The sequence below is a fragment of the Ursus americanus genome, chromosome 2, assembly GCF_024610735.1.
Source record: "Ursus americanus isolate L20-20 chromosome 2, mUrsAme1.1.p, whole genome shotgun sequence".
NCBI lineage: Eukaryota > Metazoa > Chordata > Mammalia > Carnivora > Ursidae > Ursus > Ursus americanus.
The window spans coordinates 31,708,008-31,726,454 of record NC_142128.1 but is presented as its reverse complement, the minus strand read 5'-3'; the positions used below and the strand labels follow the sequence as shown (position 1 = coordinate 31,726,454).

The following is an 18,447-nucleotide window of genomic DNA, read 5'->3' as shown; positions in this document are numbered from 1 at the left end:
CTGAAAACAAGCTGTCACATAGAGCAGCTGGAGACCCAAGCGCTTGTTCATTCCAGGGCCAGAGTTCACCCGGCCTGTTAGTGCACCTGCGAAATGCGGTCAGGGTCCAGTCCCTCCCACCACTGTATCCCATCTCCTGGGCTGGGATTGGCTCACTTTTCTTAAAGGGCCCGGCAGTCAAAATTTTAGGCTTTACTGGCCATGTGCTGCTTGTCACAGTTTTACTCTACCAGTGCAGCTAAACAGCCCCTGATAATATGTAAATGAGCGGACATGGCCCCATTCAGTGAAAAAAAAAGTCACTTAGAAAAACAGGCCCACTGCAGTATTTGGCATTTGGCCTGCAGGATGTTGTTTGCTGACTCCTGACTGTGGCCTTCAGAATCGCCCTGATCATCCTGCCAACCTCCGCCCACCTCCTCGCCCTCAACCCCCAACCCCCACGCCCAGGCCTCTTCAGTCTGTTCCCATCTCTGTAGCTAAAAAGATCTTTTTCAGGTGTAAGTCAGATCATGTGTGTCTTCTGCTTAAGTCTGTCACTGGCTCCCCTTTCACTCAGAATGAAAGCCAGATTCCTTACACTGGCTCCCAAGATCCCACACAGTCTAGACCCTCAAGACCTCACGTCTCCTCACTGTCCCCCTGGCCAACTCCAGGGCAGCCACAGGAGCCCCCGGCTGAGCCTTGACATGGCCCAGCCTGCCCGCCTTCCAGCCCCTACACCGAGTGCTCTCATCCCAAGTACCTGCATGGCTCTGTCTTCACTGCCTTAGGGTTGTTTGTCAGAGCTCTGTCTTTCGGTACTTTCTGACCATCATGTGTAACTCACAGTGCTTCCCTACTCCCAGCACTCCAAAAAATCCCTGCCCTGTTCAGTTATCTTCATAGCATTCCTTTCCACCCAACATTTTCTATTTCTTCATTGTCTGCCTACCCCATGCCCTGTCCTTCCCCAGCCCATTATTGAACTATAAGCTTCAAGAGAGCAGACGTTGTTTTGTTTTCTGCTAAATGCCCAGCTCCTGGAGCTGCACTGGGAGATGAACCATATAGGCAGTGCTTGGCAAGTATTGATTGGGTGGGTAGGTGGATGGATGGGTAGGTGGATGGATGGATGAATGGGGGGTGGGTGGATATAGAGGAAGAGCGAGAAAAATTCATGTACGGATGGAACCAACAAATCTTTAATACCCCCTTTATGTGTTAGACGTTGTTCACCATGTATGCTGAACAGAGTAGTCCCTTTGGAGCTCCCAGGTACTGTGGGTGCTATAGATGTCAACCCTGTTCGGGGCCCTGAAGGAACCAGCTGAGAGCTGAGATGGTATGCAACAAAGGGATCTGACCTGGACAGGAAGTCCAGGAAAGCATCTCTGAGGAAGGGTTGTTGGCCTGGAGTAAGTGGAGGAGCCAGGCTGGGCAGGAATCCATTCCAGACAGGAGTCCACACAGACGCGAGAGCCGTTGATGCGTGAGCCTACAGGCTCCCCAAATTCCCAAGGAATGAAAACATTGCTGTCCAGGTGATAACCTGCTACCAGTTCGTGCACAGAATTCCCCTTTGATAATATTTTCCACCCTGGCCAGCTAAGTGGGGCGCAGAGCCCAGTCCTGTTTCCTAGGAAGGGGTTCAGCCTGGCATTCCCAGCAATGACCCAGGTCTCTTCCCGTGTGAGCAAAGAGCATGGAAGGAAGAATTTGACCCAGGACGTGTTTCTGATGAATTCTTTCGGAATAGAAGTTCATGGGCTCAGGCCTGATGTGAAGAACAAAATGTTTTATGCCACATGCAGGAGAACAAATGGCAGAATCTGGAGTTGGAGGTTTTTTAAAAGGCCAGGTTAGAGACCGATTAGTGTAATGGGGGGTAAATGTGTTTGTAGACCCTGGCTGCAAGTTACAATCACAACTAGTTAGAAGGGGGTCGAAAGTGTTCTAGAATTGATTGTAGTGATGGATGCACAATTCCGTGAATAGACGAAAAACCACTGGATTGTAAGCTTTTAAATGTGTAGATTATACGGTATGTGAGGTATATCTTGAGAAGACTGTTGTATTTTTTATTTTTTTTATTTTTTATTTATTTTTTTAATTAATTTTTTTTTAAGATTTTATTTATTTATTTGACAGAGATAGAGACAGCCAGCGAGAGAGGGAACACAAGCAGGGGGAGTGGGAGAGGAGGAAGCAGGCTCATAGCGGAGGAGCCTGATGCGGGGCTCGATCCCGGAACGCCGGGATCACGCCCTGAGCTGAAGGCAGACGCTTAATGACTACACTACCCAGGCGCCCCTAAAGGTTTCATTTATTTGTTTGAGAGAGAGAGAGAGAGAGAGAGAGAGAATGAGTCCGGGAGGTACAGAGGGAGAGGGAGAAGCAGACTCCCTGAGTAGCAGGGAGCCCAATGTGGGGCTCAGTCCCAGGACCCTGGAATCATGACCTGAGACAAAGACAGATGTGTAACCGACTGAGCCACCCAGGGACCCCAAAAGCTGTTCAGTGTTTAAAAACAGTTCTAAACTAGTCAGACTGTCACAAAGCTGTCATCTTTTTCTAAAGACCAGATTATCTTATTTGTATCCTATTTGATCATGAAATAGTCCAATTTATGCAGCATTTTCCTTAAAGCAGTCCAGATGTGGAAAAAAAAGTTGGAACCCGCCACACAGGAATAATCTGGAAACCTTGATGCAATGCAGACTTACCTGGCACCCTTCCTCTTCCCTAAAATTTGCCTTTTTTTCCATTTATTTTTGACTTTGAAGAAAAGACTCTGTTCTTACTGGTAAAATAGTCTCCTGTTCCCTTTCCTTTCCTGTAAATTATGAGATAAGTTTGCATTTCATACCTTTCCAGAAATCTCTGTTGATTGTGGTCTGACCTCAGAAGCAAGGCTTCTGGGAAAGAAAGTAGGTATTAAAATCACTGCTTTGAGCATTTGTTGAAAACCTCTGAAGTGGCAAGCAATTTGTGTTGTGGATCTGAGACAGAAGACAGGTGAACAACACCTGTTTGTTGCTCCGGGAGTCCCTTCCTGGTGCAGGTTAGGTGATATGTCCCCCACTCTGTCCAGCTCACTCCAGTGGCTTTAAAGAAATGTAATCCGAAAGTCTCCACGTTATTTCGTGGAGATGGTCAGGGCCAGTTGTGCTCCTCTCCTTGCGTGGTAGAAATTGGTGAAGGTTGTCTGGAGAGAAGTGCTCAGAGCTGTGGCTGGAGCTACGGCTTAGCAGTGCCTGCTGCTATTTATCAGCCAATCGCTACATGTCAATCCCCGTGCTCGGTGTGGTTGTGCGTGAGGTAGGGATTACTTCCTCCATATTGTACCCAGAGAAATGGAAACTCAAGGCAACAGTCCAGTGGCAGCAGGCTAGGATTTGAACCCATCTGTCTGTCTCCAAAGCCCACATTGTAACTCTTATACTGTACCTCTGTTCCCCTGTCCATACCCCAGCAATCAGTACCCCTGGCCAGCCCCCGACCTGCCTGTCCCCTCCCTAGAGGAGAGCTGGGAAAGCACAGCGGTCCTGGTCCTGGGGGGCCAGAGCAGCTCCCACAATGAGAACACCGCTGGCAGCCTCCCCCACAGCACAGCGACAGACCAAAATGCTCTTTCTCTGTGACAGGTGATGTGCCCTTCAGAGGCCCAGAGGAGCCCAAAAGAAACACTCCAGCTGTTCTGTTTAGGAGGCAGGATGTGCTTCTGTCCAAAGAAGTGCTCTCGCAATTATTTATTAATTGTGAAAGGGAAGAAAAAAAGAATAGGGTTTCCTGGAAAGGGATAAAAGTTCAATATGATAAACTCCCGAAAAGCAATCAAAGGCCAATGAGGGCAGAAAAATAAAGGACAGAGAGAGTAAGAGAGATGATGAATCAAAGTGGCCAGTGTGTGAGCAGTGCCCCGGGAAGGGGCCATATCTCATGGTGATGGAGGTGCTCAGAGTCTGGGAGCAGGAGCAACCGAGGGGCGGCGGTGGCAGCAACTCCAGGAGCCACCCTGCAAGGTCACCAGGGCCCTGAGGGATGAGCTGCCGATGACAGGGAGGGAGGGGAGCGGTCACCAGTTAGCTGTTCTGCCATCACCGTAGGCCCACACTGTTCATCTGTGTGCACTCAGACCCGAATGCAGAAGCTCGTCGCTAGAAACCGTACAGGTACAAGAAAAAAATTGCTACGGTCCTCCCGCCCCTGAGACAGGCATTGTTGATATTTCTGCTTTCTTCTTATCTGTGTCTTCTCTTTCTTCTCTCTTTTTCCCCTAATTTTTAGCTACCCAAGAAATACATGAGTTGATTCCTCATTAAAAAAAGTAAAAATTAAAAAAAAAAAAAAAAGCATTACAAATGGGACTTAAGTCCCCTGTGAGTACTCTTCCCTATTCTCACCCCTCCCCAGGCATCCCATAGTTTGTCTCCTCTCCTTCCAAATCCTTCTGCATGCCATTGCATTCTGTCCGTGTGCCCATAACCAACAGACAGGAAGGGGCCACAGCCTTTTCTCTGCAATTCTGAAATCCAAACAGCACTGAAAATGAAAAGATTTTTCATAACTCACTTGGTGGCAAAACCTGCCTTGAACTATTTGTAGCCTATTTATAAGAGTTGCAGACGCCATTTATTGCGAATATATGTGGGGTTTTTTCCTGCAGAAATGCAGTATTTTGGGGTTTAGCTGACAGAGACCAGCTGAGGGTGTGACATAATATATGTGTGTGTGCCACACGGTCTTTTCAGCCTTAAAGACTCTAGATTCTAAAACATGTCTAGCCTCAAGGGTTTGAGAGAAGGGGTCATGGATCTGTAATTGTCTTATGGTTTGGGCTGCCCCCCCCCTTATAACCTACACAGAATTGGAATTCTGAATATCCTTCTGCAGCTTGATTTTCAGACACCACTGTGAGTAAAAATCTTTCCGTGTTAACAGGTACAGATTTCGCTCCTTCCTTTTTGTGGCTGTGTGGTATTCTATAGTGTGGGCCCACGGGTGTCTTGGGCTAGGCATTTGGTCGTTTCTAGGCTTGCACTATCCCAGACTGCACTGCGATGGACCTTCTTGTCTGCACACACGTGCAGCCCAGGCTCAGAGCTGCTGGGCTGTGGGGTTTCTCTTTGAACGACACTGCTGCCCTCAGAAGCCCGTCCCTGTGTGGCCAAATACCCCTTCCTACACGTCATTGCCAATGGCTGCATAGCAGTCCATGGTCTGAGTATTGGCTTCTCACAGCTGCCGTCACCAAGTGCTGGGGACATAGTGACCAGGACAACAGGAATGTATTGTCTCACGGTTCTGGAAGCTGGTGTCGGCAGGGTTGGCTCTTTCTGAAGGAGGTCAGGAGGAGCCATGCCCCTCTCCTGGCGTCTGGTGGTTTGCTGGCAGTCTTGTGGTTCCTTGGCTTGTCCAAGCGTCACCCTGGTCTATGCCTTCATCTTCACGTGGACAATCCCCCCCCCCCCCCACCCAGCCACACGCCTTGGTGTCGCATTTCCCCTTTAGGTAAGGACACCACTGACACTGGATTAGGGCCCCGCCCCTAATGACCTCATCTCAACTACTTCCATCGGCAGAATGACCTTGCTTCCAAATAAAGTTATATTCTGAGGTACCAGGGGGTTACTTCAGCATTAGAATTTGGGGGAGACACAATTCAAGTCTTAACAGTCTGCAGTTTCACCGAAATTTACTTTGCCAGGCCACTCCTAGTGGCTATGCACGTTGTTCCCGCTGCACTGTATGCCTCACCTGTGATGAGTCTCCTTACACAGAAATCTTTGTCCATCGTTCCAGTTACTCCTTTGGAAATCATTTCTTAGGATCAGCAAGAATGCCTATATCTAAGGCTCTTGGTAGCACCGTGCCAGGTTGCTTCCCAGACAGCAGAGCGGGGTGGGGGCTACCCAGCTGACCATACCTGTACCCCACACTTGCATTCAGTGGGGCCCTCCAGAAATGCCAGCCTGCCTGGTGCTTCAAGGCAGAATCCCTCCCCAGCGTGCCCGCTGGCAGGGGCACGTGCATTCTCTCCCTCTGGCCTCATTCTTATTTTATCTCTTATTCCTGCCAAAAAGAGAGTCCACAGGTTAACAGCAGAATAGAAGCTGTAGCCCAAAGTGTCTGTTTGGGGCCTGTTCTCTTGCAGCCGCATATGCGAATAGAGATTTCAGAAATCCTGGGCTTTCTGGGCATCAGGCATTAAATCAATCAGTGAAATTTCACTCACAGGGCAGTTTGCCAAGCCAGACCAGGAGACAGAAGTAAGTTCTCTGGTTTAGTTCAGTCCATGAAGCCCACGGCAGCTACATCATCCTGCTACTTCGAGAGGCAATCAAATAATGAGCACTCAGCCAGCCACTTTGGGGAGAGGAGGCCGGGGAGGGGGTTTTCAAGAGCCGTTCAAAGCCAGCCAACCTGATGGCTTTTCAGGACAGATGATGAGAGCTCAGGCAGCCGGGGGCTTCACTCACGGAGACTTGAGAGAATGAGGCGACAGAGGAATCTGGAAGAGAACTGGGGATTTGGTGCATGCTGTGAACAGAAGGACAGGCCGGGGCGAGGTGCTTGCGCGCTCCCAGTGAGGAGCGAGTGTTGCAAGACAGATGCTTCCCTCAGCAAGGCCGGGCCCGCGCTGCTCGCCAGCTTAGTGCAGAGACCAGAGAGCAGGATGCAGGGAAGGATAAATTTAGCCAGCATTTCAGGGGAAAACATCGATCTCAAATGTAGTACTGTCTTTTAAAAGAAAGTGGAAGCTGGAGGCCGGTCATTTGGGACAGTTTCACTTGAACAGATAAAAGCCCAGGAAAAACAAATGCCTACTACCAGCTTACCCTGCTGGCGGGTCCAAAGGAGCTTCTTTTTGACAGGAGGGCGGCCGCGTTCTGCCTGGGCATGATAGATGGTCCACCCTGACCCCCCTTACTTGTTCCCGAGAAACGGTGCTGCCGTGTTTTCTGGAAAGATTTTAGGTTTATGTTTCCAAACCCGTAGGTTCCTCTTCACAAGGAGTGACGCCTGGCCGCGGCTCTGGGATCTGAGTTTGCTGGCTGCTGGCCCAGGCTGCTGAGATCTGATGTGCCTCGTGTGTCAGAGCAGGGTCGCCACCAGCCTCCTCCCGGTGTCTCCTAACTGAGCAGAGGACGTCTGGGAGCTGTAGACAGATTTCTTGTTTTTCTGGTTTTTTGTTGTTTTTGTTTTTGTTTTTCTAAAACAGGCACTTCTGACATCGACACCACAGGCATTGTTTCTCCCTGGGCCCGGCTGAGGGAACCACGGTCCCAAACAATAGAGTGCCTGTCTGAATGACGTTTGCACAACCTCCCTGGTCCGGTGGCCACAGCCTCTTTTCGTGCTGCCTCGCGCCGACACTGCTCCCTTGTTGGGAAGGGGAAAAAGTCCAGTCTGTCAATATTTGGGGCACTAATCATCTGCATTCGGGCGCCAGGGGTCATTGAAAGGCTGAGACGTTTCCAGGAATTCATGGCTCTAAAAACAAGCTGACCGTAAAGGATTTCCAGCGAGGGTATGAAAGAAAAAACCCCCAAATCTCAGCCCCGCCCCCACTTGCCGGCCCCGAGCATTGTCCATTGGGTCATGGATTCTTGGGAAGAAATGAAGTCAATGTACGTAGTGATGTGGGTCCAAGTTAATAATAAATGTGAAGGAAGGAGAAAAAGGATGTTCAATATTTAAATATTTCAGAGAGCTTCATTCGGTCTGCCAGTTCCTGCCCTGGGCCTGCTTCCTGGACACGTTCTGCAAAACCGGGCACCCTTTGCCTTTCTCTGTGGCCGGCCTCTGACCCCAGTGCTTCGGATGGGGGGGACGCAGAGCCTCTTTGAAGCAACCCCAACCCAGCAGCATGTCTCCTTGCTTTCTGTTGGGTTTCTGAAAGGAAGGAAGGGGGAAGACTGTGAAAACCGAGGCTTTGATGAATCCCGGGGCACTTGCAAGGAGTTTTTAAGCTTCGAGGTCATGTCTGAAGTTGTCTTAATTGTCCCATATTAGCTTCTCTTAGAGTTGTCTCATATTTTTTTTTGAGTTGTCTCATATTTTAATATGAATTTTGTGCTTTGGCTCTTAACCTCTAGAGAGGAAAAGGCTTAACAGTGAGACCCCATGGTCACGTTTAGGAGAGGTCTCTCCAGTCTTCCTACTATATACATTCCTTAAAAGTTGCCTATAAGGCAGAATTCTGTGAATCAATTCCTTTTTTCTTCTTGACACACATTATATAAAAGGGGAACAATTCCTTTGGGTGGGGGGAAGGAAAAAACATTTGGCCCCAAGACATAATAAAATCATGCTTAAGGATGCAGCAAACTTTAAAGTCTCTTAGTTAAAGGAAATCAATACTTTTATGATGAAATATTAATAATACTAAAAAAACATAATAAGTGAAAACTATAAACGCAGAACAGCCGGGTGATTTCAGCGTCAAACACATTAGCTTAGCATTTGCAAGGAAGCACAAAGGGAACACAGAGGGCACCAGGGCCCATCTGAGAAGCCCCTCCGAGGCCTCACAAGCCCCCTTGTCGGGGGGTTTCCATCAAGAAGACAGACACCTCCTTCAGCGCCAAGATCACTTCCAAGCATTTTGTTGAAGCAGTTGCCTTCTGGAAATGAAAAGACGAATCTAAACTGGAGAGGGGAGCACACGTGCACACACGGAGGTACACACAGACGCACACAGGATACGCTGGGGACAGAGGAAGGGAGACCTAGGGGAGCCACCTGTTTGGATGCACACCTGGCCGTCGGCTGCCCTTCCTCCATGAGTCTATCCCAGTGCACGTCTTTAAGAAGGACACTTTCATTTGGTTCCACCCAATACATTCAACCCCCTAGCCAAGAAACTAATAGAACACATTCTCGAGCCAAACATAACAGATAACAAGAGCACCGCCTCCTCACACACTGTTGTGTTGTGTTGTTTTGTTCTGTTCTGTTTTGTTTTGTAGTAGGCTTCACACCCAGGGTGGAGCCCAAAGCAGAGTTTGAACTCACAACTCTGAGATCAAGGGTTGGACGCTTACCTGACTGAGCTACCCAGGCACCCTTCATATACTGTTTGCATATAAATCCCTTAAACTTAGATGTTTGTGTCTATTAACTCCTAAGACCTTCAGTCATAACCGATCACACGAGAAAGAACCTTGCTTTGCGTGGTGCTGAGCCGTTTCTTCTGCCACATACCACCCCCCCCCCCCCGCCGTGTGAAGATTCGTGGAACTGAAAATCCTCAGTTCTTGCCTCATTGGACCCAAGTTCCAGGGACCACACATGCCAGTTAAATAATAAAAACAGCTAGCTAACTGAACACTTCAACTCTACCACCTCCCTCAGGCCTCGCTGCACCGTGAGGGGTGCCGTGGTCACCCCCTTGACATGTGAGCGCACACCGGCTTGCAGCGTGAATGGTTCCCTTGCGGTTCCCTCGAGGGGTGGCCTGATCCCCCCACGTTCTTCACCCCTGTCCCCCATGCCCAGAGTGGGAACTACAGGCCCAGAGCCACGCGTGTGCCCTTCTCAAGTCTCCTCCCTTATAGATGACAGAGGCATGCGTACAGCTGGCCGATCGCTTATGTCGCACAGGGCTGCCATGACAGAAGGTGACAAAGTCCTGTCTCCTCGAGAACTTCGGCTAGGGCTTTTGGAACTTGTTCTGGGCCAGCGTCCGTCGCGATCTTTGTGCGGCTCTGCACACACTCCCTGATTCTATCTGACTCACGTAGTTCCAGATAGTATCTGCAGTTCTTTTTGTAGATGATGTGTCATAGAATGTCATCATCTGCTGGTCCGGCCTGCCCCCAGTCTGTTGAAACACACAGTAGGAGAGGCTTCAGTGGCGTGGCCCAGCTGCGGAAGTTAACCACCCCGCTCCGTGGCCCGAGTCCTGGCAAACATGCAAACGCAACCAGGGCCGTGGGCGCGTGGCTCTGCTTTGGGAGCGTATTAAGCGTGCACCAAGGGCACATGCCTTCTGCAGAAGATCAGAACTGATTCCCTGGCCGCTGTGCACACCGCCACTCTGGAGAACACACAAGGCGGGCACAGACCCGGGCTGGTGAGATGAGAAACTCGCCAGAAAGGACCAGGCCATGCAAAGGCTGGCGAGAGCTTCAGGGGGGGTGTCCTTTGCAAGCAAGGCTATAGCTGACTCACCCCAGCCCAGGGCCAGGGGTCCCAGATTCTGCCCCCTTGGGTGCTGGGACCACAGGAGTCCGGGGTCGGTGACCCCCTGCCCTGACAGCTATCTAACCCGCCTCCCTCTCGCTGTTCTTTCAGCCCTGTTTCCTACCTCAGTAGAGGGGCAGCCGAGGTGGCCACTGCTGAGCTTTCTAGTGCCTTTGCTGAGAGACTGTTGTGGAGCTCTGTGCTTACTAATGTACAGACGGTAATGCCACCGGAAAGGGCAGGGGCTGGGCAAAGCAGGGACCCAGGCCTCAGGAATGACACCCAAGTCCTGGCAGAGCGAGGTGATGCCGCCAGAAGTGATCCTCAGAGACCTAGTCCACCCATGACCCCCACATGCCGCTGGGCCTCTCTGGCCTGGAGAGGTACCCGTGTTCAGGGCAGCAGAAGGGCGCCGGGACAGCATCGTGCTGCTGTCCACGCCGCCCAGCCGCACCCCGGCAGCCTCAGGGACACAGAGGCCTTGGCGCTTCCACGGGTGGCAGCCCACTCAGGCAGGTCTCACCTAGGAGCAGGAACACTTGGAGGGACAAAGCTGAGACAGAGACGGCCCCAAAAGAAAGCAAGATACTGAAAGACCGTTTTCTCTCTTCTGCAGGTTTTCAAGTATAGTCCTTAAAATCCAAGAGGATTTGTCCATGGATAAAGAGCTATAGGCTAAGAGATTCTGCAAGTTTCCAGCTATTTTTGTTATGTTGGACATGTTATCCCTTGAAAAGCAACCAGAAATAAAAGACTTTAAGCATTTTGAGGTGCAGCCAGTCAGTGATCTAGGGGTCGCCTGTGTTGAGGTTGCCCAGGCCTGGCCAAGGGAGGCATTAGAAACGCCCCCTTTCCCAAGCGCCTGTTTTGTCCCCCTAGACTGGATAGGAAGTGCACGTGAAGAAAATCAGAAATGGCTTCCAACGGCCACTTGGGGGAAAGCCTGTAGATGGCCCCTAAAGCCCAGAGTTTTGTGTACACCCCCCCCCCCCCAAAAACAGTACATCATGTGTGGGTCACCAGAAAGGAAAACTGAAAGGGTCTCTGTGCAGATTCCGGAGACTTCCACCTTCACCAGACTGTCAAGAGTCCTAGCAGTAGGGGAAGGGACTGTGAGGGACCCCCCCCCAGGGGTCCTGTTGGCCTGCAGGCTTCTGAGCCCTGCACCCGTGTTGGTAGATTCTTTCATTTTTGTGTGAATTCCTTGGAGGAATCCTGGGTGAGCACCCAGGCCTGGCCTGGCCCGTTGTGGGTGTGCTCTTATGGGGCTCGAATCTGAAGCCTGCCTCCTCAGTACCCCCCACACATGCTCTTTGAAGAGTTGGCAGGTAATTCAGCTTTTCTGGTGTGGCTGCCACACCACTCCATGGGCCCTGGCCCCCACCACCCTTGGGTGTCGCTGTCATCTTGCTGGCAGGGCAGGCTTCAGAGCCAGCCTCTTGAGTCCAGAGTGCAGATGAGAAAGCTCCGTGTGGCCCGTAGACCCCATAGGCTGCAGTCTGCCCCGAGCCCCCCTTCCCTGCAGGCTGGGTCTCCAAACTCAGTCCCACCGGCACTCTTCCCCCCACCAGGACCTGGCCCACTGCCCTGGGAGGGGAAAGGGTAAAGCCAGGGAAGGAGCCATCGAGGGGAGAAATTAGGCCGTGGCCACACTTGCTGTCTTCGGTTCTGTGCATGAGGTCACAAGGCATATTGATTTCTGACTGTTGCCCAGCAGCACAAGGGGTGGTGAGGAAGCACAAACATCGCATCGTGAAAACCTGAGCTGCAGTGGGCACTGTGAATTTGCCAACGCAAGGCAAGCTCAGGCAGGGCACCCTCGCCCCGCGGGCCTCCCTCACGCTGGAGAACATCAAAGTGCCTTGGTTGCTTCGGCATCAGCAACCCTTGGCAGGCTTTGTTTGATGCTTTTCAGTGTGGAAGGAGCACGAATGAATGTTGGTTTTTGCTAAGATAGGCAGCCTTCGCCTCGAAGTCTTAGAGCTTTTGCCTTAAAGAGGGCTCTTAAAAATTGGGCTTCCCCAAAGCACAGCCCCCGGAGACCGAAGCAGCTCAGAGGCTCGTACTGCAGATGCCAAAGCTGCGCGTCAGGTGCTCGGCCACGAGGCCTGGACACCGACACCCTGGTCCCCGCCCGGAGCAGAGGCCGTGCGCTCATGGCCCATGCAGAAGGGAGACGCGCTGGGTTTGGCCTGCCCGGGGTGGCCTGCTTCTTGCTCAGAAAGTGGAATGTGAATGAAGTTGTCAACAATTTTAAAAATCAGGAGGTTTTACTTAAAATCCGGATATCCAGGTCCTCCTGCGGAGCAGGAAACAGTGGCCACACGAAGGCCCTTGCTCTCAGGCAGCGGCCATTAGGAGAGGCCGGGGAACTGCGTTTTCCTGCTCGCTCCAGGCGCTTGACCAGTGCCTTCCGTCCCCCTGACACAGAGGCCGAATGTCCATGCGTCGTGTTTATTTTCCGGACAGAAGGGAACTGTTTCTCAATGCCTTCATCAGAACCAAATAAGGGAAAGTGGTTGGCAGATGGGGAGGGCCTTCCGCCCTTCGTGCAGGCCCCTCCTCACTCGCCGACCTTACTGGGCCAGCCCTGTGATGCTCATGTCTGCAGCCTGTGGGCCTCAGCCTTCACGGTACCCGCTTGCCGTCTCTGTGAGGTTCAGAGGTCAGCTCTGCAGAAGGTTCTGGAAAAGCCAGCAGAAGCCCACCCATGGTCAGGCACCCTAAGCCAGGGGCTTCCATTTTTAGCTCGTGTGTAAATGAGAGTTCCTCTGCTCAGAAAAAAGCGTTTGCAGAGTGCAGTAAGATGGCATTATGTTTCCAGAATGGGGCCCCATCTCCAGGCAGGCAGCTGCGTCTTCCGGGAAGGTGTAGGGACAGTGTGTCACGAGAGCGAGGTCACTCAGGACAGTTTTTCTTGAGGTCTTGGCTCCCAGGAAGCACAGAGCCAAATGGTGATGTCAGCTTCCCACCACTGGAGGCTGTTCTGCTGTGATTTTTCAGTTTCCACCTGCATTTCATTGTTGGACTCTCGTCATGTCATTTGTGTTTCGGTGGCTGTCAGTACCTGTGGCACTTGGGTTTGCGGTTTAAAATTTAAGCCACGTCGGATCCTTCCTGGAACCGACGTCCTCAGAGGAATTACAGTGTGCCATACAGCACAAGCTCTGGGCAGAGCACAGAGGTCAGCTGGGGTCTCCCTGGCCTTCAGAGATCTAGGAAACCTTTGGGTCAAACCCCCAAGTTCTCCTGCACACAGGTAAGCCTTCCCACCCTCTGGTCTCTCGTGGTCCCCACCCTTTTCAGGTCTTGGCCCTCGTGCATCATCTCTGTGTGGCCTGGTGGGAACCCAGACGGAAACTCAGTCTGTTCCCTGGTTTCCCCTTGAAAAGTCCACTTGCACCACACAAGGAAAGAGTTGGAGGAGCATTTCCTGAAGATTTGGGGGTGGGGGTTGAGGAAGGCCGCCTCTCCCATCTCAGTTGCCCCTTCTTTCTCTGCACTCCACCCCTCCCAGAACTCCCCCAGAAAGTGCAGGGCAGCTTTTCCTATACCACGTCTGGAGACCTGCCAGTCCCTGTCCCCACAGAGCTCAGCTTACATTCCTACTTTAACAAAGCTTTTTTGCAACTGTCAGTTAAGATCAGGTTCAACTACATAGTAGAGAAAAACCCCAAAGAGATGTTCATTTTCCTCTTAAGTAGACGAAGCCTGGATGAAGGTCCTCAGGTGCTCCACAAAGCATCAGGGACCCAAGCCTCCACCTGCTCCATGCTCTGCTGTCGCTAATATGTGACTCATCTGGTCCAAAATAGCTGCTAGAGTTCCAGCCGTCACATCCATGTTTCAGGAAGCACAATGGAGGAAGGCATCCCTCTTTCCTTTTAAGACGTCTGCCTAGAAATCCAACATGCCACTCTCATTTCTATGTCCTTGTCTGTAAGTTAGCCACATGGCCATGCCTAGCTGCCAGGGCCTGTAACTAGACAAAGAGGGAAATGCGCATTGGGAGACAGCTTGTAGTTTCAGAAACACTGTCCAAAATCCTCTCAACCCCAGAGGATCCCAGGTGTTAGCTGTTAAAGTAAGGAAAGTTGTAGAAACCACCGAAGCATCTTTGCAGTGAAGTTTCTTCGGCCCTCCTTGGGAAGGCCATCTCCTCTACAGCTGACAGGCCAGCTGCTGGAGCACAGAGGAGAGAAGAGGTCACCCCCTTGGTTGCAGAAACTCTTGGCCCAAGCTGGCCCTGACCTGCATGAGCCTTCAAGAACGGGGAAGGGATTTATGGAGGCAGAAAAGAGGCAAAAGAGAATTCCAAACCAAGGGAACAGCCCAGATGAGGCAGAGAGCAAGTGGTTCTTGCCAGTCGGTCTGAGGACCCACCTGGGCTGCTGGAGGCAGGCGGCCCCATCTTGAAATGCCCTGCTGGTGATTCTGGGGGATAGGGTTTGAGGAGGGAATGACACAAAGGTCTCTGGGTTGGGAACTTCTCTGAGTCTGGGGATTTGACCAAGAATCTAAGCATAAATCGAGATTAACAACCGGAACACCTGGGAGCGCAAGGCACGTCAGGGTGGGGAGGGGAAGGAATCCGCTCCCTCCCTCCCTTCAGTTGCCATTATTGGGAGTGGGGCCCAGTGATGCCAGATCCTTCTACATTTTAAGAAGCCAAAAGTTGGAGATATAATCTCCCAATGTGTAAATGGGGGTACCGAAAACGAACGGCCCATGAACATGATGTGAGTGACACAAAATGCATCTATGAGCCCCTGGGCTGCTGCCAGCCAGCTCTGGACCGTGACTCACACAGCAAGCTGGTTCTCGCGGGGAAAGCTTTAATGTGCGTTCTGAGAGAAGGGGTGTATACAAAGTGTACTCAAGGTACATTTCTCTTCTGCCTCCCTCCCAAAAAGGTCAGAGGGTTCAAATCAAATTCAGATTTCTAGGTAAAAAGAAAGCCATTGGCCGTTGAAGCCAAGAGATCCTCACTAACTGTCTTGTTTTTCTGCATCAAGACGTGGAGGCCCATAGAGGAGAGAAGGCGTGTCCAAGGTCACAAAGCCATTTGGGCAGAGCTTGGACCCGGACTTGGGGTTCTGACTCCCAGCCCAGTGCTCCCTCTATCAGGGGCCTAAAATAGAAGGCTGACCTTTTTGTGGTATATCTGTGCTTGACACATGCCAGAAAGTTACTCATGAGTTCATCTTCCCAGAATAACTGGCAGAACAGGGCCAGAGGGCAGCAGGAAGACCCTGGGCTGCCCGTGTGAAACCCACGCTCCTGGAAAGCAGGGGATGGGGCTCGCCATTGGCGCGGGCGGCCAGCTTCAGGAGCACTGTGCCGGGCCCAGCTTTGGGGAGGCTCTTAGTGAGCCCAGGGAGAGGGTTCTGGAGGCCAGAACAGATCCTAGGGGAGTCCAGCTCGTGCCCCTGCCTTCATCCTCTCTTCTGTGTCCGGTACAAAATGATAATCATCACAGGAATCTTGAAAAAAATTCAGACAAGCACAAAAACTAAAACAAAAGCTCATATAATAAAACCACCTGGTTCTCCCATGACTTTAGCTTTGATCCCTACGAGCTCCGCTCCGCTCAAGGAGGGAGGCAGAGCCTGATTTTTTTTCTTTTCTTTCCTTTTCTTTTCTTTCCTTTCCTTTCCTTTCCTTTCCTTTCCTTTCCTTTCCTTTCCTTTCCTTTTCTTTTTTCTTGTTAAACAACAGGGACATGTGGGACATGCTCTTTCTAATCTTTTTTCATTTACTGCCTCAAGCATTTTCCTCCATACTTAATCTTCTCTCTCACCAGCATTTTTAACCCCAGCAAAGGATTTCACCACTTGGATGTATTTGAATTCATATGGCCTTTCCCCTACTCCTGGGCATGTCGACTCTCAGCTCCCTGGTACACAGACCAGTATCATTCACTGTGGGGATCCGCCCACAGTGCCCTCCACAGCATGAAGTTGTAGACTGTGGACTCAGTCAGACAGTGTGAAAATCGTATGGCCTTTGATACACATTTCGCAGGCTGTTTTTGACACATAACTCGGGGAAAGCCAAGAATTTTATCTGCTGGAGAAGATCTCAGGGAAGCCTGTCTTGTCTGTGCCTTTGTCCCATGATCTCCAGCTTGTGTGTGTTTGCCAGTACTTGGCAGTCCATGTGTGTTTGACTCGTGCCCAGAAAGCCCCTTGGCACCTCCACCGAAGCTAGTTCATCCAGAACTGCCTCGCAGGGATGGAGCAAGAGCTGGCGGACTGGCACTCTGGCCGTAGGAATTGTGAGTTCTTTTCAGAGCCCTCCTGGCCCTCTGACTTGTCAAACCGGCTGTCACAGTGGTTGCGACCTCAATTTGAGAAGGAGTCCCTTGAAATGACAGCAAGAATCTGGGCACTTGGCAAAAAAAAAAAAAAGGAAAGAAAAAGAAAAAAATTACTGAGCCTTTCTGCGTGCCCAACGCTGTGGGGGAAGGGAGAGGAGTGCAAAGGCAGGCAAAGAAGGAAGGGAGGTTTTAGCAGCAGCCGGCAAGGGGAAGATGTGCTCGTTTGTCTCTGCTCAGCTAGACCCTGCAAACAGGTGGTATCCGAAGTTGGTGATTTTTTTTTCCTATTTATTTCTCCGCACAAACAAAAGGTATGCGGCTTGACCCTCATCCATTCCCAAAATGAAGGCCCTTTAGTCTCCTGGCAACAGTTTTCAGCCTCTCATCGGCTGCCACACACGCCCCACCCCAGAGGTCTTAGAGCAGTAAGCCAGGGCTCTAAACAGAAGACTTGTGTCGTAAGAGAAGGGGTGGGTGACCACCATGGTGACAGCTATGCCATCCCTCTGTTCTGGCTGGGGCGTTGTCGGAGGCATAAAAGGCTTAGTCCCAACCCTGTTACCACACTTGGAGGCCCTTGCGTTCATTGCTGTAATCACTTAAGCAGCTCGGGAAAAGCCATCTTGCTCTGATCACTAGGCAGCTTGGGAAAAGCCATCTTGACGTTTTGATTTGTTAAGGCGTGATTCCTTTTCCAGTCAAGTTAACAGCTTGTAAACTTGGGGGTTTACCACTTGAAGTGATTAAGAAGTAAGCAGCCATAAAGCCGGTGCTACGGGGCTGCGGCTGATTGCCCCCTGGGAATCTTCCCGACTGGCGTTCACATTCGCCTTGACGTTTGCCGTAGCTAATCTGAGCCTCCCCCTCGGCCGCAGATGCACACGGTATATCACATAATGCCTCTTCTTGGGAGCTCCACCACGTCAGTCCTGCTATTCTCCCTGCAAGCAAACATCCGTCCGCAGTAGCTGGGGCGTGGGGAATACTGCCCTCCACAAAAGAGAAGCTGGTGAATTGACCCACCACGCTCCCGCAAGGCCTCACATCCACTTGCTGTTAGGTTGCAAAACCTGGAGGGCCTGGCTCGGGGTATAAATAAAGACCCCACTTGCCCGAGGGGAGGGGGATGAGGGAGATACAGGCTTGCAGTTAAGGAATGAGGAAGTCACAGGAATAAAAAGAGCATAAAGAATAGAGTCACTAATATTGTAATAGCATTGTAATGGGACAGATGGAAGCTACACTTAGGAACATAACATTATGTATAAACTTGAAAATCACGAAGTGGGACACCTGAAACTAATGTCCCATTTCATGTCAGCTATACTCAAAGTATAAAAAAAAAATCACAAAAAAATAAAATAGGACGCCTGGGTGGCTCAGTCGGTTGAGCGGTTGCCTTCGGCTCGGGTCATGATCCCAGGGTCCTGGGATGGAGCCCCTGCATCGGGCTGTCTGCTCAGCAGGGAGTCTGCTTCTCCCTCTGCCTCTGCCTGCCGCTCTGCCTACTTGTGCTCTCTTTGTGGGTCAAATAAATAAATAAAATCTTAAATAAATAAATAAAATACAATAAAACAGTAAAGACGTGGCTTTTAAAGAGCTAACCTGTAGACAAAAATAACTTTGCACAAACGTTAATACAAAATAGCCCCTCTGCAGTGGCCAGATAGGGGATCCCACTAGTCCTAAGGGGAGGGATGAAGCCGCAGGTCCCCACCCCCCACCCCCGCCAGGCCCATGTTTACCCACCTGTAGGTGAAGGGAAGGGGGCTCAGGACGGTGCAGGGACTTGCCCCACGGGCTGGTAAGCGAGCAGATCAGGGATAGAACCGAAGCTTTCCTGGTGCCAGAGCCCAGGCTCAGTGTGCTGCTTCAGTCGAGGGCCCGAGAGTAAAATATTTACGGCTTCGCGGGCCACATGGCAACTATTGAGTGCTGCCAGTGTAGCTTGAAAGCAG

The 18,447-nt window shown here is 51.1% G+C and overlaps 1 protein-coding gene across 8 annotated transcripts in view; it reads left to right on the top strand.

The window, feature by feature from the left end:
- CLEC16A (C-type lectin domain containing 16A) overlaps positions 1 to 18,447 on the top strand; it is a 201,455-nt gene that overhangs the window by 167,948 nt on the left and 15,060 nt on the right. For 2 of the 8 annotated variants that reach the window (XM_087870467.1, XM_087870464.1), the window contains exon 22: positions 10,787 to 16,478. The exons of the other annotated variants lie outside the window; for them this stretch is intronic. In XM_087870467.1, the coding sequence (XP_087726593.1) occupies positions 10,787 to 10,844 (58 nt within the window). In that variant the 3' untranslated portion in view covers positions 10,845 to 16,478. Of the gene's footprint in view, positions 1 to 10,786; positions 16,479 to 18,447 lie in introns of those variants that run through there. 8 annotated transcript variants of the gene reach the window in all.